This window comes from Pisolithus orientalis (genome assembly GCF_024613125.1).
Source record: "Pisolithus orientalis strain OTSU chromosome Unknown F5J12scaffold_11, whole genome shotgun sequence".
Lineage (NCBI taxonomy): Eukaryota > Fungi > Basidiomycota > Agaricomycetes > Boletales > Pisolithaceae > Pisolithus > Pisolithus orientalis.
The window spans coordinates 343,485-363,684 of record NW_026260792.1 but is presented as its reverse complement, the minus strand read 5'-3'; the positions used below and the strand labels follow the sequence as shown (position 1 = coordinate 363,684).

The 20,200-nt window shown below is 47.1% G+C and overlaps 6 protein-coding genes across 6 annotated transcripts; 4 read left to right on the top strand and 2 right to left on the bottom strand.

Annotated features, from left to right (window-relative positions):
• The first annotated feature begins 12 nt into the window (after positions 1–12).
• Positions 13–2,132, top strand: F5J12DRAFT_825297 (uncharacterized protein). The gene is made up of 5 exons (XM_051745470.1): positions 13–874; positions 931–1,307; positions 1,351–1,647; positions 1,699–1,802; positions 1,876–2,132. Exons 1-4 carry the CDS (start codon positions 217–219, stop codon positions 1,786–1,788), a joined length of 1,422 nt encoding a protein of 473 aa, XP_051600782.1. The 5' UTR covers positions 13–216; the 3' UTR covers positions 1,789–1,802; positions 1,876–2,132.
• Positions 2,133–2,410: 278 nt separating this feature from the next.
• Positions 2,411–2,748, bottom strand: F5J12DRAFT_825292 (uncharacterized protein). The gene has a single exon (XM_051745469.1). It carries the CDS (start codon positions 2,649–2,651, stop codon positions 2,430–2,432), a length of 222 nt encoding a protein of 73 aa, XP_051600781.1. The 5' UTR covers positions 2,652–2,748; the 3' UTR covers positions 2,411–2,429.
• Positions 2,749–3,574: 826 nt separating this feature from the next.
• F5J12DRAFT_825284 (Cys/Met metabolism PLP-dependent enzyme-domain-containing protein) lies at positions 3,575–6,078 on the top strand. Its single transcript, XM_051745468.1, has 13 exons — positions 3,575–3,806; positions 3,857–3,971; positions 4,024–4,049; positions 4,096–4,138; positions 4,200–4,327; positions 4,385–4,403; positions 4,454–4,472; positions 4,526–4,680; positions 4,740–4,836; positions 4,891–4,956; positions 5,021–5,264; positions 5,318–5,615; positions 5,672–6,078. The coding sequence occupies exons 1-13, from the start codon at positions 3,790–3,792 to the stop codon at positions 5,741–5,743; spliced, it is 1,299 nt and encodes a 432-aa protein (XP_051600780.1). The 5' UTR covers positions 3,575–3,789; the 3' UTR covers positions 5,744–6,078.
• Positions 6,079–6,662: 584 nt separating this feature from the next.
• Positions 6,663–8,966, top strand: F5J12DRAFT_891890 (Alpha/Beta hydrolase protein; the record flags this gene model as incomplete). The annotated part of the gene is made up of 6 exons (XM_051747527.1): positions 6,663–6,728; positions 6,782–7,058; positions 7,115–8,162; positions 8,225–8,272; positions 8,326–8,701; positions 8,769–8,966. 6 exons carry the CDS (start codon positions 6,663–6,665, stop codon positions 8,964–8,966), a joined length of 2,013 nt encoding a protein of 670 aa, XP_051600779.1.
• A 717-nt stretch (positions 8,967–9,683) lies between these two features.
• F5J12DRAFT_50506 (Alpha/Beta hydrolase protein) lies at positions 9,684–12,588 on the top strand. The gene is made up of 6 exons (XM_051739760.1): positions 9,684–10,142; positions 10,196–10,472; positions 10,529–11,576; positions 11,641–11,688; positions 11,742–12,117; positions 12,184–12,588. Exons 1-6 carry the CDS (start codon positions 9,990–9,992, stop codon positions 12,382–12,384), a joined length of 2,103 nt encoding a protein of 700 aa, XP_051600778.1. The 5' UTR covers positions 9,684–9,989; the 3' UTR covers positions 12,385–12,588.
• Positions 12,286–13,548, bottom strand: F5J12DRAFT_825257 (mago nashi). The gene is made up of 9 exons (XM_051745467.1): positions 13,502–13,548; positions 13,442–13,447; positions 13,270–13,385; positions 13,149–13,212; positions 12,992–13,079; positions 12,852–12,941; positions 12,607–12,800; positions 12,377–12,549; positions 12,286–12,308 (listed from the first exon to the last, which is right to left on the bottom strand). Exons 1-7 carry the CDS (start codon positions 13,534–13,536, stop codon positions 12,750–12,752), a joined length of 450 nt encoding a protein of 149 aa, XP_051600777.1. The 5' UTR covers positions 13,537–13,548; the 3' UTR covers positions 12,286–12,308; positions 12,377–12,549; positions 12,607–12,749.
• Between the last annotated feature and the right edge of the window lie 6,652 nt (positions 13,549–20,200).

Below are 20,200 nucleotides of genomic sequence, written 5' to 3'. Positions count from 1 at the left end.
GGATGTGACCTTGAATACCCAATGTCACTGCCAGAGGACCAGTTCGTCGGAGTCTGGGCGTCCCTAAGTTTCAGCCTTCTCTATTCCGGAACGTACTGATCAAAATTCTGTGTGCTTTGGTCTTTTTTTCTTTTCCAAGTGACTTAAGTCCAATGTCGGAGCGTCCGATTCACGGCACTGACACCCGTCCGACAGAACCGCCAACTTCACTGCATCATGGATGAACTTGCTGTAGCGCGAGCTGAGCTGGCTCGTCTAGAGGACAGTGAGCGGAACCTTGTCAAACAGCTATCGGACGTCCGTGTCGCAGCAGCGGCAGAGAGGAAGAGGATCAACGAACTGATCCAAGAAAAACCACCGATCATTCAACGTCTCCCTATAGAGTTGCTCTCGTCAATTCTCCATCTCGCTCTCCGTGGACCCAACCCTTCGCGAAAGAAGATCCTGGCATGTGTATCGCGGCATTGGAGAGATTTGATTCTGGAACAGCCAAGTTTCTGGTCCACGATAGAGATCAGTGGCGAACAGAACTTAGGTCGCGTAAGGGAACGGTTGGAGAAAAGTTGCGAGGCACCACTTGACGTTACTATTCGAGATGAGCCGTCCAGTTCCTATGAAACCATTCGCGAAGGTCTGGGCCTCCTCGTTCCTTGTGCCAGTCGCTGGCGCAGTCTTACATGGAATAAGATGCCCAAACCAGCGCGACAATTTATTATGGACCATATCAACGGTATCAAGTTTCCATCCTTGAAATGTGTTAAACTCGAATCGAGATCTCCCATCCCATCCTTCCTTTCCCGAACAAATGTCCCCGTTCTGGAGCATCTGGAAGTCAGGAATGAAGATGTATATTCTAATCTGTGCCCATTGCTTGGTATGTTTTACAGTAAGACCCGGCGGCTCTGAACCATATCAATTCCAACCCTGCAGGCTGCAACTCATTACTTTCGGACCACATTCCGGTTCTAACACTGGTCACATTATCACTTTCGGGTTATGAGCTGCTCGCAGGGTTGGAATTGCCAAACAGTGTTCACTTTCCTGTTCTCGAGACCTTGGAAATCGACCTCCGGAATGCAGGTGATCTGTTCAAAGCAATCGTAACTCCCAAGCTCAGATCTCTCCAATATACTCTTCATTCGGACGATCCGCTTTCTACCGACCTCAGCGGCCTTGAGGATAAGTTCGGTAGCGTCAAACAGGTCTCTTTCACGATACCATTCGACAGTCTGGATACGTCAGATGCTCTAGCTCTTTGCAGAGCGTTTCCAAATGTTTGCCATGCAGAATTTTGCAGACTCCCCGCTGTACGTCTTTTTCAGCCCCTACGAAAGGGTCGGTGCATTGCAGGCTCCTGCAGGTTACTGGAGGAGCCTCGAAAGCCTGGCTTTCCTTGATATTGATCCCGAGATGTGGCTGGTACCACCTATCCGAGAAACCAATGCCCTCGTGGAGTGGCTCGTGGTTCGACAGGGCCAACGGCCACTATGCGTCTGTATCAACGGTTTCTCCACCTCAGATGAAGACATCGGATCACTTTGCATGCTGTATGAGATACTGCAAGAATATTGTACTGTAGAGCTGAAGGACATCCGCTTGTGGCCCAAATCGGAACTTTTGAAATCAGTGGATTCTGGTCTACAGCTCGTGAGTGGGTCCCCTGCCAGCATTGTTGATTTTCTTACCCCAAGCATGCAGCACGTCCCGATGTTCACCTCTGGTCTTGCGGATGACATAGGTGCTGTTGTAGGAGGCATTGGAAAGTTGGGGCAGGCCTCTTACCAGTAACAGCACAGCGAGCTGTACGTTGACCTCACTGTCGATCTCTGATTAGCCTGTGGTGTACTTGCAACTCCTGAACATAACTTTTCTCAGTCCCTATCGAGCTTTGGGAGTCCCATACTTTATGACGAGGCTCAGCCGGCCCGGTGGTCACTTGAATCGAAACGGGATCTCTATTGCCTTTGACACACAAGGCGTACTGTGATACAACTGATGTTGGCCCTACTATGGACGTGCAATTAAATCACCTTCACCGACAGCCCAGTGAAGAGATTTCGAGTCAAAAAAACGTATTACTCATTGACTGATCAATAACACATTTCACTTTAGATTTCGAGACGAGGACTTCCGCGAGGCTTCTGGAGAGAGCTGGAAACTACTGCCAGCAAAAACCACACAAAGGGACCCTTCGATGCCCTCCAAGGGTGGTGGAAGAACGTTCCGAAAAACCACCGGGATCTTGTGACAAAGCTGCCACATTTTTACTATAACAACGTTGACTGGCCTCCTCTGGAAGACGATCACCTCGAAGACTTTTCGACTTATAATAATGCGTGATAGTGGTGACGCGGCACAACGCAACTAACATCAGTTCAAATTGACTACCACACTGTAAAGCTTACTTCACGTCGCCCGGAAGTTCGGCCCTACCATAGTGTGTACCGAAAGTTTGTAATTGCGTCCTTCGGCTGATGGGGTTTTGTGCTGGTGAGTACCTTGCGACACGAGTTGCACATGTGGATATCTGCAAGCTCCTCAACGCTCCGAATACCCTGAGGACAAATTATGCCCCCCTGATACTTCTCAGGATCGTACGTGGGTGGTAACGCGTACTCGGAAAACTGCTCAATTCCTAATAACGTGAGCATCTCCACCGTCGGAATACCATCAACCACTCCGGTGATGTCTACAACCTAAGGGTTCATGGCCTGGTCCATCTCTGTAGATGCAGTGAGACTGTGCGTGATGATGCCCTACACAATCCAAACCCCATTGCAGTCACAGTCACCCCCAGCCGGAGTGCGCAGGTCGGCTCTTCTCGGCCGACAGGCCAACGCTATCTCAAACGATAAAAGGTTTTCCCCAGAGTTGGAGCCTGACGGCGTCCAGGATTTGGTGGTGGTTCTCGGCTCACCCATTGGCATCCCTTCTCTCCTGTCATGTGGCTGGAGATACTGGTCCGTCGCTGCCTTCGAGGATTAAAGACGTCCCCAGGTCTGGGCCCTGATTGTGTCCAGGACTTCTCATTACGCGTAAGTTTAAATGGCAGTATTATCAGTTCAGTATACGTTTGGCAGCTCGTTCGCTCAACTTGGACCTCCTGAATGCGCGTGGTTGTCCAGAAACTATACAGTGTTACCATTCAACATTGACTTCGCACTAACCCCACTGATAAGGTGTTACAGCAATCGGAATTCTGAACTGACAACATATCCTTAAAGTAGCACTTGCTTTCGCCCGTCTGATGTGATCATCCCGTATGAGCTTCCCTGAGCTTCCCTTCGACATGATGAGGAAGAATGTCGACAGCTTCACGGGGCATCCTGGCAGAATCCGAATTACTAAAGTGGAGCACAGTCACTGGGGAAAAGTCATAGCAAGGGGTATCTACATGACGGTACCGGTCTGAATACTCTTGAAGAGGCTCGGGGAGCCGCGAACAAGACAAATGACACGGTATACCACTGATATGAGAGTGGGTACACACCCCGAGTTGGTCGGACAAAATAGATCAGGTGATATAGCGGACCGTGTCTACGCGGAGTGTCCGGTACATACGTACTAGTCTGATATCAGGACCATGTCTGTGGGAATGACGAAGTTCTGCAGAAGCTTTCTCCCTCTAACATGGCATCAGATTGCGTGATCAAGTGGCATCATTCAATTGTCTTGCGAATTGTCGGGTGTTACGGTGCGACGAAGCATGGGCATCTAAGCCGTATATTATGGTACCCCCTAATCAGTTAATCAACTGACATCATCTCCATTCCCTTCGCTCGGACAATCATGGCTGATCTCAACAGGTATCCTTTCCACCATTATCCTTTGGCAGCAACATCTTACTCTGGTATAGGCAACTTCAGTTCGAGACGCTCCAGCTTCATGCTGGTCAGACTCCAGATCCTACTACGAAAGCCAGAGCAGTGCCCATCTATGCTTCTACGAGCTTCGTGTTCAACGACTCTGCGGTAATTCTTTCTCAACGTGCTGAAGTCTGTCAGGGACTAATTTCTCCCTTAGCACGGTGCAGAGCTCTTTGAATTGAAGTAAATACCTCAGTCCATCTTTGTCAAGGTGTTAAGGCATTATCAGGACGTTCGGCCACATCTACTCCCGTATTGGCAATCCCACAGTGGTCCGTTCCCTTTTTTCGATGTTGAGCATCCTTTCCCCTTCTCAAAGACTTGTTCTTGCAGGACGTCTTTGAGAACCGTATGGCAGCACTAGAAGGAGGGGTGGCTGCTATTGCAACTTCCTCTGGGCAGTCGGCACAATTCCTGGCTGTTTCTACAATCGCAAGTGCTGGTGATAACATCGTCTCTACGTAAGGACTCGTATTCGCCGTCCATTTGCAAATTTACTGACCTGCATCGCGCCGTAGTTCATATCTGTATGGGGGGGTGAGTAACACTTTATGATTTCCGTCTTGATAATTAATGTCACGCTGCAGACCTATAACCAATTCAAAGGTAAGGGGGTGAATGATGTGCCTACTCGGGCGGATATTGATAATTCAGTATAGTCACCTTTAAGAAGTTCGGAATAGGTGTCAAGTTCGTGCAGGGCGACGACCCAGCCGACTTTGAAGCAGCTATCGATGAGAAGACAAAGGCGATCTTCGTCGAGAGTATAGGCAACCCGAAATATAATGTTGCCCCGATACCTGACTTGGCCAAGGTCAGTGTCCAGTGGCTCCTCCCCGTGGTAGGTCAAGGGCTCATGGTGGTTCTGTGTAGGTTGCACATAAAAACGGCATACCTTTGATCGTTGATAATACTTTTGGAATGGGCGGCTACCTCATTCGGCCCATTTCGTTAGGAGCAGACATTGTCGGTTTGTGCATAACCTACGACATGTATGATTCTGCATTGACTCGATATCCATCAGTACATAGTGCAACGAAGTGGATCGGTGGCCATGGCACGACGATCGCAGGTGTTATTATCGACTCGGGTATGTCCAGTATCCAGGGATCTCTCACGACTCTCATGCTCGCTTCGTCATGGACATCTTTCAGGCAAGTTCGACTGGACTCGCAGTGGCAAATTCCCATCGTTCACTGAACCGTCGGAGGGCTATCACGGTCTTGTTTTCAGTGAAACTTTCGGGTCGTCTGCGTTCGCCGTAAAGTTGCGAGTTGAACTCCTCCGCGACCTTGGCCCCGCACTCAACCCCTTCGGTGCTTTCCTCCTAATCCAAGGCCTTGAGACTCTGAGTTTGCGGGCGCAGAGACACTCGGATAATGCCTTGGTTTTGGCTACGTGGGTGATCCCTGCTAAGTTGTCTCAGAGTCTGACCGTGCGTGTATTAACAGTTGGCTGTCAAATCACCCTAAGGTTTCTTGGGTCTCGTATCCAGGTCTCCCGAGTCACGAGTACCATGAACGTGCCAAGGAACTCTTAAGGCCTAACGCTTTCGGTGGTGTGTTGAGCTTCGGTGTTCAGGGCGACATCGGCGTGGCCAGTCAACTTGTTGACAACCTCCGTCTTGCCAGTAACCTTGCCAACGTTGGTGACGCCAAAACACTCGTCATCCATCCTGCCACAACTACGCACCAGCAGTTGACGAATGATGAGCGATTGGCCTCTGGCGTGACCCCCGATCTGATCCGGGTATGCAGATAATCCAGGCTTTCTTTGGGTTTTGACTGATTCATGCTGTGTTGTAGGTATCTGTCGGAATTGAACACATCGACGATATCATTACGGATTTTGAACAAGCATTTAAGAGTGTCCCTTGAAGGAAAGCATTCGTGTTCCAAGTACTGAATATCTCCGTGTTTTATTTAAAGAAAAACTCAGTCACGATGTCAGTCTAAATGTTCCAAACGTCCAACAATATACGCGGCGGAGATGGACGATAACCTTAACTTGTCATATTGCCACACAATCCGCATATGTGAAATTTCCGCCGACCCACCGGCTATATACTCGCTCGGCCCGTTATCAAGCAGAGGAGGATTGCTTCTGCATCCTGGAATAACTGGAGGCTCGAAAACTGTATTTTGATATGTGGTCACGAGTGTCGACTTGTGCACATGGTTCAGTGAATTATATAATTGGCGTGTGATTTCTGTAGTACTTTGTCTGTCCCCTTAATGAAGGCACAACCGACCATTGCACAGTTTTCAGAGGTACGAGTGGGCTGTCAATCACAGCCTGGCCCCTGACAAGCACTTGCTTGCTGTGCTTGGTTCTCCTTTCCATAGAACTCGCAATTGTGCAAGTGATGGGACCTCAGGAACTAGACGCAGGGTGACAAGGTGTGGGTCATCTAGTTACCATTTTGTATGCACGGACATCATCTGGAGGCTTCTACCGGTAGATGATGCCATGAGCCTCGAGCACGGACGTCCATCAGAAGGAAAGACCATTCTCCCTGCCATCCGGTTACACGGGTACAACTTGTACCGTGTGTTTACACAGAGAACACGGTCAAACCCCAAATCTAATCCTCGCAGTCGGCAGAAGGATGCCTATCGCGTCTCTCCATTCTGATTCCTCTGATGCAGGTTCAGAAATATGGTGAACATGACGTATCGGGATGGATCAGTCTACTTGCCAACGATGCCCTATAAAAACGACCGCGTTTTTCGATCATGATGCTTTGGCTAAGTCGCTCTCAGACGCATTCTCCTCTCACTCAGTAATCAATCACCTATGGTTCAAACTGCTCCATACGGAACGTGGACGTCCCCTATCACACCGGAGACTGTTGCCACTAGCGTACGTGGCTCATCCCTCACTTGTAACTGCACTTACACTTTTCGTATGGATAGAGCATCGTATTCGATGATGTGCTAGTCGACCCCATTACATCGGTCGTGTACCATATCGAACAGCGCCCCGATGAAGGCGGTCGATCTGTAATTGTCAACACGGCTGAAGGTCGGGACGTGATCCCATCTGATTTTAATGCGCGCGATGCCGTGAATGAATATGGCGGTGCTGCAGCCGTTGTGTATGGAGGCGTCGCCTATTTCTCGAATGCAACAGACGGCAGAGTGTATTCAGTCAAAGACAAACAGGGCAGTGAGCCGAGCCCAGTCTCACCCGGTACGTCGACGTTAGTTAAGGTGCCGTTCTCGACTGCTAGACCGATCCGCCGCCAGAGGATCCCAACAAACAATATCGCTATGCCAACTTTGCCGTGCATCCTGTTCAAACTAATTTGATCGCATCTATACTCGAATATCATCCAGACGAAAACCCCCAGAACGTTGTAACCACTTTGTGTGTCCTTGATACCACGACTGCCGCACGCACAGGCCTTGTGAAAGGCGCAGATTTCTATGCTGCTCCAGTCTTCAACCCTTCTGGAACTAAGATCGCCTGGCAGGAGTGGTACCAGCCAGACATGCCCTTCGAAGGAGCCTTGATTTACGTCGCAGATGTCTCGATCAAAAACGGTACCATTGTTCTCTCTAACACGACGCGCGTCGCCGGGAAAAAGCTCGAGATCTCCACAGGATACCCCTCTTGGATCTCTGACACCGCTTTACTTTATACATCCGACTATACTCCCGGCTCGTCCATCCGTTTCCAGAACCCGTTCATCTATTCCACTGACACCGGCTCCTCTCGAGCTGTACTTGCGACTCCGATCGCACAGGACTTCGCTGAGCCTGCCTGGTACTTTGGGCTTTATCCTTACGCTCTGCTGGGAGATGGCAGTTACGGGGCATTCACTGCCTTCCAGGATGGCCGCAATATCCTATATATTCTTAATCTCACCAAACCTTCCGACCCGGTACAAATAGTTGATTTCCCATTCGTGGTGGCGCAACATCTGAAGCAGGCGGGTCCCAATGCTACGACGTTTGTTTTTACAGCTAGCTTGAACAATCAACCTGGTGGCGTGCTTCAGTGTTCACTTGGAGCCGCACCTTCGTTTGTCCCGACTTACGAGTACTTGAAAAGGAGTTCCGCGCAGCCGGTGGATGACGCGTACATTTCAGTCCCAAAACCCTTTACGCTGTACAAGGGTGGTGATCCTAACCCAATTTATGCCATCCTGTACCTCCCGAAGAACCCTGACTTCGAAGGACCAGCTGGAAAGAAGCCACCCTGCATCACGGGTGTGCATGGAGGCCCAACTTCCATGTCGACGCAGGCGTTGGACTTGAAAAAGTTGTATTTTACTAGCCGTGGATTTGCTTGGTGAGTAATTGCAACTTTCGGCGATATTGGTGACCGGTATCGACCGACGATGAAACTGTTAGGTTGGATGTGAACTATCGTGGATCATCGGGATACGGCCGAAACTATATGTGAGTGAGCTTCTTGCCCGTAAATGATCACAAATACAATTGCGCACTCCTAGTGAGCTCCTCGCTGGTAATTGGGGTATCCTGGACAATGAGGATTGTGAAGATGCTGTTACAATGGTCGATAAACAACAAGGCTTGGTTGATAGCAACCACGCTGCAGTCCGGGGAGGCTCCGCTGGCGGGTTCACCACGCTTTGTTCGACTACCACAGCCAAAAACAACAAGTATTACAAGGCCGCGACATCTGCCTATGGTGGCATATCAGACCTTAAGCTTTTGGCTCAGGCGACGGAGAAGTTCGAGTTGCAGTACATGTACAAGCTCTTGGGTGGTTCTCCGGATGAAATTCCGGACGTGTACGAGGAGCGCAGCCCGTACTACAACGTTCTCGACCCATTTGGTCAGCCCCAGATGACTATTCCACTTCTCGTGAGTTACGATTTTGCCGATGCCCACGCACGTGACTGACTGACCTATTTGTGTACATGTCCTGTAGATGTTACAAGGGAAGAACGACCCTGTGGTTCCAGAAGATCAGGCCACCAGATTCTTGAAAAAGATCGAGCAGGAAGCACCAAACGAGAAGCTTTCTTACCACTTCTACGATGGCGAGGGTCACGGCTGGAAGAAGGCGAGCACGATCAAAGACGCATTGATACGTGAACATAAGTGGTATGTGGAGAACCTATTGTAATTGTTTGCTTGTGTCCGAGAGTGTACAGTATCTGAATGTAGTCGCCTTCTCGAGATCTGTCTTAACGGATTTGTGTCACTGCCAGCGACTTGGGAGACAAGTGGTGAAAGTTTCACCACTCAACATCACAGGATGGTCCTCCGCAAAACACACATTTCTGTGGGTATTAGCGAAAAAAGTGGCTACCACCGCAGGCGGTCCTTCCGGAGCAAAAACTGACATGTTTTTATGCAACTCCTGTAATCCTGTCTTAACCATTGCCTTCTTGGCCACTCGGACCCACCTCATCCAGAAAACCTCTTTAGGCTCCTCTCAAACCCATCGCAGCAAAGTCGACAGCGTGCGAAGTTCAGAGTGATATGGCTGTCATCAGATTACCGGGGTATTCCCTGACAATTGGCTTTAATTTCTTCCACTCGTTCACTAGCAAGTCTGCCGCAACCTGCTTGAAGACGGTGCAGTTTTTGTTATACCTGATGTGCTGATCGTGCTCTGCAGGTTGTGGCTCGCGTTCCATAGTGAGTTTCCGATCCGCTAGCATGTTCATGTGTGGGCTTAGCAGGCACGCAGTGTTTCGAAAGGGTACGAGTTGACTGTCAATCACGACTTCATTCTGACAAGTGCCTGCTGTCCTTGGTCCTCCTTTTCCATAGGATTCGCATCAATCATGCTTGTATCCGAGGCTGTGGTGATCGATCACCATATGAGACCACCCAGTGCGACCTAGCCTCGGAATCCTGCGAGAACTGCAATGTGTAGAGTCCACGGACATTATCATATCTGGAGGCTTCTACTGGTATACAGTGGGGCCTCACGCACATGCATCAGAAGGACTATTCACCCTGCCATCCGGTTACACGGTAATACCGTGTTTGCGCCGAACCGAAATGGCGAGAATGCCCTCAAACTCCAAATCTAACCCTTGTAGTCGGGAGACGGATACCTATTGTGTCGTCTCATTCGAATTCCTCTGATGCAACAGGTTCAGAAGCGCGGGGAGCATGGTCCATCGGAATCCTGACGATGCCCTATAAAAGAGATCGCATTTTTCGACCACAATGCTTTGGCCAAGTCGCTCTCAGGCGCATTCCTCCCAGTAATCAATCACCTATGGTTCAAACCGCTCCATATGGGACGTGGACGTCCCCTATCACACCGGAGACTGTTGCCACTAGCGTACGTGGCTCATCCTTCAGTTTTAACTTCGCTTACACTTTCTGTTTGGACAGAGCATCGTATTCGATGATGTACTAGTCGACCCCATTACATCGGTTGTGTACCACATCGAAGAGCGCCCCGATGAAGATGGTCGATCTGTAATCGTCAATACGGCCGAGGGCCGGGACGTGATTCCCTCTGACTTCAACGCAGCTGATGCCGTGAATGAGTATGGTGGAGCTGCAGCCGTCGTGTATGGAGGCATCGCCTATTTCTCGAATTTAACAGACGGCAGAGTGTATTCAGTCAAAGACGAAGAAGGTAGTGAACCCAGCCCGGTCTCACCTGGTATGCTATTGTTGGTTAAAGTGTAGTTCTCCAATTCTTGGCTGATCCGCCGCCAGAGGATCCCAACCAACAATATCGCTATGCTAACTTTGCCGTGCATCCTGTTCAAACTAATTTGATCGCATCTATCCTCGAATATCATCCTGACGACAACCCCCAGAACGTTGAAACCACTTTGTGTGTCCTTGATGCTACGACTGCCGAACGCACAGGCCTTGTGGAAGGCGCAGATTTCTACGCTGCTCCAGTCTTCAACCCGTCCGGTACTAAGATTGCCTGGCAGGAGTGGTACCAGCCAGACATGCCCTTCGAAGGAGGCTTAGTCTATGTCGCAGATGTCTCAATCGAAGATGGTGCCATTGTTCTCTCTAACAAGACGTACGTCGCCGGGGAAAAGCTTGAGATCTCCGCAGGATACCCCCTTTGGATCTCTGACACTGCGCTACTCTATACTTCCGACTATACTCCTGGCTCGTCCCTTCGTTTCCAGAACCCGTTCATCTATTCCACTGACACCGGATCCTCTCGAGCTGCTCTTGCAACTCCGATCGCACAGGATTTCGCTGAGCCTGCTTGGTACTTTGGGCTTTATCCTTACGCTCTGCTGGGAGACGGCAGTTACGGGGCATTCACTGCCTTCCAGGACGGACGCAATATCCTATATGTTCTTGATCTCACCAAATCTTCTGATCCGGTGCAAATAGTTGATTTCCCATTCGTGGTGGCGCAACATCTGAAGCAGGAGGGTCCTGATGCTACAACGTTTGTTTTCACAGCTAGCTTGAACGATCAACCTGGTGGCGTGCTTCAATGTTCGCTCGGAGCCGCACCTTCGTTTGTCCCGACTTACGTGTACTTGAAAAGCAGCTCTGCGCAGCCGGTGGATGACTCGTACATTTCAATCCCCCAACCCCTTACATTGTACAACGATGGTGATCCTAACCCAATATATGCCATCCTGTACCTCCCGAAGAATCCTGACTTCGAAGGACCAACTGCCGAGAAGCCACCCTGCATCACGGGTGTGCATGGAGGCCCAACTTCCATGTCGACGCAGGCAATGGACTTGAAAAAGTTGTATTTCACTAGCCGTGGATTTGCTTGGTGGGTGGCACCGGCTTCCGGTGAGATCGACATCTGATATCGATTGATAATGAAAAACTACTAGGTTGGATGTGAACTATCGTGGATCATCGGGATACGGCCGAAACTATATGTGAGTGAGCTTCTTCCCTTTAAGTGATCACGAATACAACTGCACACTCCTAGCGAGCTCCTCGCTGGTAATTGGGGTATCCTGGATAATCAGGATTGTGAAGATGCGGTGACGATGGTCGATGAACAGCAGGGCTTGGTTGACAGCAAGCGTGCTGCAGTCCGAGGGGGCTCCGCTGGCGGGTTCACCACGCTTTGTTCGACTACCACAGCCAGCAACAACACGTACTACAAGGCCGCGACATCTGCCTATGGTGGCATATCAGACCTTAAGCTTTTGGCTGAGAAAACGGAGAAGTTCGAGTTGCAGTACATGTACAAGCTCTTGGGCGGTTCTCCGGATGAAATCCCGGACGTGTACACGGCACGCAGCCCATACTACAACGTTCTCGATTCATCTGGTCAGCCTCAGATGACTATTCCACTTCTCGTGAGTCACGATTTTGCTTATGCCCACGTACCCTATGAATGACGCACTTATGTGCGCCTCGTACAGATGCTACAAGGAAAGGAGGATCCTATAGTTCCAGAAGAGCAAGCCATCATATTCTTGGCCAAGATCAAAGTGGAAGCACCAGACGAGAAGCTTTCTTACCATTTCTACGATGGCGAGGGTCACGGCTGGAAGCAGGCGAGCACAATCGAAGACGCATTGAAACGTGAACACAGGTGGTATATGGAGAACCTACTGCTCTAAAGGTTGGTATGCTGGTGTCGGGGAGTGTACGATATTTGACCGTAGTCGATTGCTTGAGAAATGTCTTAACAGATGTGCCACTGCCAGCGACTTGGGAGTGGAAGCTCCATCGCTATGTACCACAAAATGATCCCTTTCGCAGAACATGAAGTAGATTTCTACGATCTATTTTCACATCTTGTCAGAACACCGATGGATCTTCACATGAAAATAGTCTCCTACCTTGTAAACAGAGTACAATGCTTTCTTGCGCAATCAAATACGTTTTGAGCGAATCGTACTGTAACTAGTCTACCTTTGCTCACAAAGTGACTCAAGTACAGCAGATGGTGTAAAAGAAGCCGAAAGCCCGAGACGCGTGAGTTTTAAATGGGTTTGATCTTGAAGTGAAGGCTGATGAGAGAGAAGATAAAGCACTAATCGAACAGTTAGCGAAGAAGATTTGGAAGAATGCCTGAGGGACTCACTCTAAGATCCTGGACAAGATAGTAGAACACACGAAGACCTTCGGGGTCTTCGCTATCCTGGATCTCAACCAACGACCCGATCTTTGCAGTCTAGCAAGCCCGTGAGAGGCGGAAATCGCCGTAGGATGATATTTGCGAACCTCAAATGCGATATGATCGTTGCCTATCCGAATTTCAAGCTCCTGTTTCCCAACAATGTTCTTTTTCGGCCAATTTGTATCGTCTTCCCTGTGCACGAATGAACGAGGGTCAAAAAATGTTTCTTTATCGAGAAGAAAAAGAAAAAGTGGACATTACTTTGTTATTTCACTCGACTCGACTATACGTTTGAGCTCCTTGACCACTAAAGGCCCTACCCACACTACAACAACGATTGATTAGTCACGGTGTGACGAGCTCCGTAACTTTTTCGACGAACTTTCTTTGCGAATCAGACTGTCGTTTCGGTAGTTGGAGTTGTTGGCATAGCGCAGACGACCATGTGAGTACTCGAACTCGAGGAACTCGTGGCCGTGTTTACCGGAATGGCCGGTGCTACACACACGAGTCAGCCTGCTGCTCGCGTAGACGTGATGATATGATACACGCACTAGTACCTAGACATATCATGTGTAAATAATGCTTTAGATGAGTCTGATAGGCTGGCTCACCTGAGGTAGAACGGATCGCTGTCATAGGATGCCATGGTGGTCGTTGTCGAAGGCAGACTGGCTGACTAATACGCTCGATGTTGTTTAGGTCCAAACAAAAGTAAATACACTTCCAAGGCCAACCATTATTATTACGGGGTGCGAGCATGTAGCTGTTGATATGATCCTATCCCCACTGCTACTCACCCACTCATTCTTTGGTACGTCCTTTATACACTGGTCCTAAACGACAGTGTACATGGGGGCCTCGATTCTCACACCCGAGACACACCCTCGGTACTCAGTCTAAGAGGCACCCTGCGTTATGTGACCAGATTACTCTGAATGTGCCGCTAGTGAACTGTTGTCCAAGGCAGCATCATGAACAAACCGCCAGATAGTCTTAGATCTGTCATGGGTTGCTCTTTCTTTAGAGGGGATCGATCGTTGTCGTCGTTTCTCAACGACCTCTTTCAAAATGAGTGAGGTGGCTATGGGTGGAGACCTCGGCGTGCATGCTCAGCCAATCGAAGAAAATTGTTGGCCATTTCACAAGGATGTCCAACAATCCTTTGAGATGTGGCGGCGCAGAATTGGCATCGTACCTTCCCCCGACCATGAAATGCAAGCACAATTCAAAAGACTGCCAATTTCAATGTAGTGTGGTGGCTACAACTAATAGACAATTTCATGATACAGTATGGTAGCTAGGGAGGACGTGTAACTTTGATTACATAAATGGAGTAGGAGAGAGGGCAACTAGAGGTTGTGCATGAGCGAAAGGAGCACCATTCCTGGCGGGCATGGCAGGGATTTCGAGATAAAAAGGACCTCTATTCCCAGGAGGAATGTCCGAGAAGCCAAGTGCTTCCTCCCAAGGAAATAATCTTTCTCCATGGAAATAGGTTCCAGGGCAAGGAACATCCCAGAACCTGAAGCTGTTATTGTGCAGAGGATGGGCTATGGTATGAAGAGCAAAGACAAGAGCACTTACCTTATACTTGAGTTTGATGGTAGGTTTGAAAGTAAGTTTGTTGGGGCTCTTGTTCTTGAGAGAACAGTAGAACAAATGTAGAATTTGATAGGGATAATGGGAGAATATCCCTGAGTTTATATACATGTAGAGTTATGCACAGACCAGTAGCGTATAAGGAAACTACTACTATGTATAGTATGGAATAGCACAGAATGCTATGGAATATGACAGAATAAGTGATGTCATACTGATGTCACTGTGGAGCTGGATGACTGAGCATGTCATGTGATAGTACATGTGTATTGTAATGTGTAAATCTAGAGTGATCTAGATGGTCAGAACTATTAAGTATTTCCAACACTCCCCCTTGCTCTAAAATGGGAGATTGACTGATCCCATTGATGAGCAATTAGTTTTGAATTTTTGCCATGTCAAAGACTTTGTAAGACCATTGGCCTTTTGTTTGTCAGTTTGAACATATTCAATACTGAACAAACCATCTTGTACACATTCATGTACATAGTGCCATTGAATGTCAATATGTTTTGAGTGTCCATCTGAGACTGGATTCTCAGCAATAAAGTGAGCACCCATATTGTCACAGTAAAGTATGGTCTTTTCGGTCTTGAGTTAAAGTTCATCAAATAGCATGTGAAGCCATTTGATTTGACATGCAGTATCACAGAGAGCCATGTACTCAGCTTCTGTGGAAGAGAGTGCAACTGTCTTCTGTTTACATGATTGCCAAGAAATAAGGGATGTTCTGAGGAACATTGCATAACTGGTTGTCAAATGATGTGTGTCTTTATTCAACACCCAATTGGAATCAGCAAAGCTGAAAATCTGTGATTCCAGCCCAGAATAGTAAAGCACTAACTTGGGAGTAGATGCAATATAGTGAACTCTATGCAATGCTTTGTTACAGTGATCCTCAGTTGGATTCACCATATATTGAGACATGCAGATAACCACAAAGGCTATATCTGGACATGTACCAAGGGCCATATAGAGAAGGGACCCAATAATGGATTGGTACTGGGAGCGGAGTTGTGAGGTTGCTTGATAATCAGAAGGGGCTTTTTCTGGTTGATATCCCAAAGGTAATGGAGTGTGAACATTTCAAGCAGTCTCCATGTTAAACCTTTTGATCACCTTTTTGACATAGGGGATTTGATTGAGATAGAGTTCTTTTCTCAATTGATCTTGGTGAATTTGAATTCTGAGATATTCTTTTACTTCTCCAAGGTCACAGGATTCCCATTTCTTCATGAATTCTTCTTTCTTGGCTTTCAGAAGGCATTTGTCTGATCCTAGGAATAATCCATTGTTGACATAGATGAGGAAAATGACGATGCCAGCTTTTGAAGAGTAAATATAAATGCCAGCATCCACTTTTGAGCATATGTAGCCCATGCAAAGTAGTGATGCATGTAGGACTTTATTCCATGCAAGTGCCACTTGCTTAAGGCCATAGAGGGCTCCAAGCAGCTGATATACCTTGTGCTCTTGACCCTTAACTCAAAAACCTTCTGGTTGCTCCATATAAATTTCTTCATCTAGGTTGCCATAAAGAAAGGCAGTTTTAACATCCAGGGCTTCCATTTCCCAATTCTTTTGGGCTGTGAATGTGAGTAAAATTCACATGGTTTCAAAGTGAGCCACTGGAGAGAAGGTATCTTTGAAGTTGGTTCTGAATTCTTGTGCAAAGCCTTTAGCCACAAGACAAGCTTTGTAACAACCATTGCTTTTAATAGTGAAAACCCATCAACACTTTATGGGTTTCCAATCTCTGGGAGGATCCACCAAGGTCCATACTTGTCTTTCCTCAATAGACTTTAATTCATCCTTCATAGCATCAAACCACTTTTTCTGGAGATCCAGAGATAACTTTAGAACATCTTTATAATGTTCCAGAGACTCCTTGATCCATGCAGCAAGTGCAAATTCAAATGGATGCATCTTGAGTTGTTGATCTGGCATTCCTTTCAGAGATTCTGGAAGTGGAGTTAGAGGAGATAGAGGTGACAGAGGAGTAGTATATTGTGGATGTTCAGTCCACTGGTGAGGAACCAGAGGAAGTACCATAGCCAGAGGTAAGATCAGTGAAGGTGGTCTTCTCTCCTCTTCATAACATCTAAGAGCCTCTTGTCTCTCCCTAATATTATGTTCTGCATTATGGATCCATTGTTGGGCTTGATCTTGATTTTGTTGAATACCCCTTTCAATTTCAACTAGAGGTCTATCTCCATAAATGTTTCCAGGATGGGAAACAGGGATAAATCAGCATTTAGGATGAGGTTCTCAGTCTTTGGCTTGTTGTGGCTGTGCTCTCCAAACATTATGGGAGTCACCAGAAACAGGATAAGGTTGGTGTGGATGCTGAATGACATGAGCGTTGACTGGTGGTGCAGCAGCAGGTGCTCTTCTTTGATGAGAAGCTCTATGCTGGTCTGCAGCTTTTCCCTGCTGTGGGTTTTGTGGTGTAATTGGACAAGGTGGTTGCAGTTGATGAGGCCATGGTTGGATCTGATCAGGATCTGGTAACAAATGTAGGCTTTCAGAGTCAGAAGATTCAGATGAATGGTCATCTTTGGAATCAGGGTCAAAGGTTTCAGTCTTTTTATCTGAGCAGAAAGGAAAGGAGTCTTCTACAAATTTGGCAGTATGAGATAAAATGATCTTTTGACCATTAAGGAATCTGTAACCTTTGGTATTAGGCTTGTAGCCTAGAAATACCATCTCAATTGTGTGAGGTTCCAATTTATCTTCTCACTGTTCTTTTGGAACTCATACAAAGGCTTTGCAGCCAAAGGTGCAGAAATAGGATATATTAGGAACTTTTCCTAAGAATAGTTCCACAGGGGTTTTAAAGAGAATCTGCTTGAGCAGAGTTCTGTTGTACACATGGAGTGCACAATCAAATGCAAAGTTCCCAAACCAGAGGGCAAAGGACTGCATATGCATTGGTAGGTGGAAGTGGTACACCCACAAACTAGTGTAGTGGTGAAGTAGGTGAGGCTAATCACACCTCAAGTACAATCCAGCCATCTGGTGTTTGGATCACTTCATTTGTTAATGTTGTGGTGCTCCTATACCCATTTTTCAGGAGTGCATTTCTCTAGCATAGCCTTTTTGAGAATAGAGGGCTATAAACTACATTATGGAGCAATAAATTCTGCCCATTTTCAAGGCAAATAACCACTGTTCCTTCTCCAAGTAATTGAACTTGACTTAACCCAGCAGTAGATGCAAGGGAAGGAGTTTTAAATTCTCAGAAAGTAAGGAAATCAGTTTTAAAAGGAGTCACATGATGTGAAGCTCCTGAATCCAGCATCCAAATAGACTCACCCTTTGGTAGGTTCTTAAAAGATGCATGCACACCCAAGGGGTAGCAGTCAAAAGCATCATAGGCATTCCTATCAAATTCACTGGGGAAATATCCCATGGCTGATTTGTTAGGGTCACACTCTATGTCTGGGTTATGATGAATACAGAAAGGTTTTGGTACAACTGGTTCAGGAACAGATCTGTAAAATGTCTTTAAGGACATAGGGTGGTTTTTCTTTAATACTCAGACAGATCTTCAGTTGCTATGATCATGTCCTTGAACATCTCTGGCAAGGTGACCAGAATTCCAGTCTGTCTGCAGAGACAACCCACCATTTCCCTCAACATCCCTAGTTGCCACCATGTCCTCACAAGCCAAAATGGAATTTGCCACTCAATCTGTGGTCTGGCTGGGACTACAAGGACATATCCTGTCCTCCCCAATAATGGGAAGGGGAATCTGCCTTGGAACAAAGTTCTGAGTCTCCCATTGCCAGGGTTCCTGTAGGGAACACTCCAGTTGGAGTGCAGAGAGGGCTGCTTGGTGACAAATAGAACATGTACAGGGCAAATTAGTTTGAGGGATATTGACACAAATCTTGACTGACTCAACTAGATCACTTTGGTGACCTTGAATTTCATCAAGGTACCAAGAGGCAAGTTGGCCTGTGGAGGCATCTACAGGGAGACTGGGAGATAACTCAACCAATTCCATGGCAGTAGTTATGTCCTGACAAGTCAGGTCTGGATTGTATTGGCTAGATTCACCAATAACATGGGAACTGATGTATGTGTTGAGGTCATTAGAATAAATATTCTCCATGGGAGCAGGTTGCTCAGGGGAATATTTGGGTGAAGGTTCACAATTAATTTCAATAGTGGTGATATCAAAGTCATCAGCAGCATATTCAAAATTTTGGTAGTCTGGGAGCTCTTCAATATAGGCAGATTTGACTGCCTCAGCTCCTTTGACTTCAACAGCATTGGCTTGGGCTTTTCCCTTGCCTTGGCGATGATTTTGTCCTTGGCCATGAGAGCCAGAAGACTGCTGCTGTTGTTGCTGCTGCTGTGGGTAAGGGGTGTATGCACCACCACATCCACTTCCTCTGCAAGAACCTCCACAATTTCCATGGAATGAGCCAGATCCAGAGCTGGAACCACCTCCATGGTGATCTTGAGTGTTGTGGGAACCATGGCATATATTACACAGCAGTGGTTTATTCATACAAGTGAGGAGTGAATTAGACTCCTGCTTGATAGTTGTTCCTGATGACAATGGTTTTTCCTGCTGAGGAAGCAGGGACTTTCCAGATTTATGAGACCAGACTTCTTTCATACAAGGTATGACTGTATCGGCAGATAATTGATCAGCAGGAATAGATGATAGGATATTGATGGGAGCCTGTTCCCAGGCTTGGGACATAGAGTGGATGAGAATTAGGGCCTTCATCTTGTCATTTAGACTGATGCCCTGGCCTTGGATAGTGGCCATTATCATGGTGATCTCAGAGATCTTTACCATGATGTCATCCTTAGGTTTGATCCAAATGCAGATCAACCTTTGAAATTCCATAAATGTGGTCATAGCAGAAGGTTTGCCATATTTGGATTTCAATTTGTCCCATTTCTTTTTAGAAGTATCTTGTCCATCAATAGACATAGTGATCATTGGATCACAGAAGAGGGTAATAATACCCTGGGCATGTGTGTCCGAGACTCACCATGGTTCCTGCTGAGTGACACCAGCAGGAAGAAGTTTCACACCAGAAACAATATCCACAATGCCAAGAGTTTGCATATAAGCCTTCATAAGAACCAACCAGGATGCATAGTTAAGGCCATTGAGTTTTGGAATTTGCTTTGAAAGGCCTTCGGACATCTGTTTAGAAGTCCATTAGGAAATGTTCATGTAAGAACAATTTCATAGGATACAGGGTAGAGTCAGGTGGATTCAATAAATGATTGGCTAGGCATTTAGGTCTGCAAGCACAAGCTCTAGCAGATTGAGACTTGTGTTGAGTATGACAAGGCTTGGGTGTATGTCTGCAAGGATTTCTCCATTCCTTTACTATAGGAGTGCCTCTCTCAGCAAATCACTGTAATGGGATGCAAGAGTTATTGCATTCCAATAGATCAAAGTCTAATGGCACAAAATAGTGATAGGCAAAGAAGCTCCATGTTGCATCATGCAATGGAACTCTGTTTCCTACAAATCCCAAGAAGGGATTGGCACAACTATAAGGAATTGGAAAACATTCTGTGTTATGAAATCCAGGACATCTAGAATGAACTATGATTTCAAATATGGAATAGGATTCATCTATTATACACCCATCAGTTCCCTTGTGGTAGTGGCCTCCAGATGTGTATGGTATGTCCATCATACCAGGAAGAGGAAAGTTGTGCATGAGTGGCAT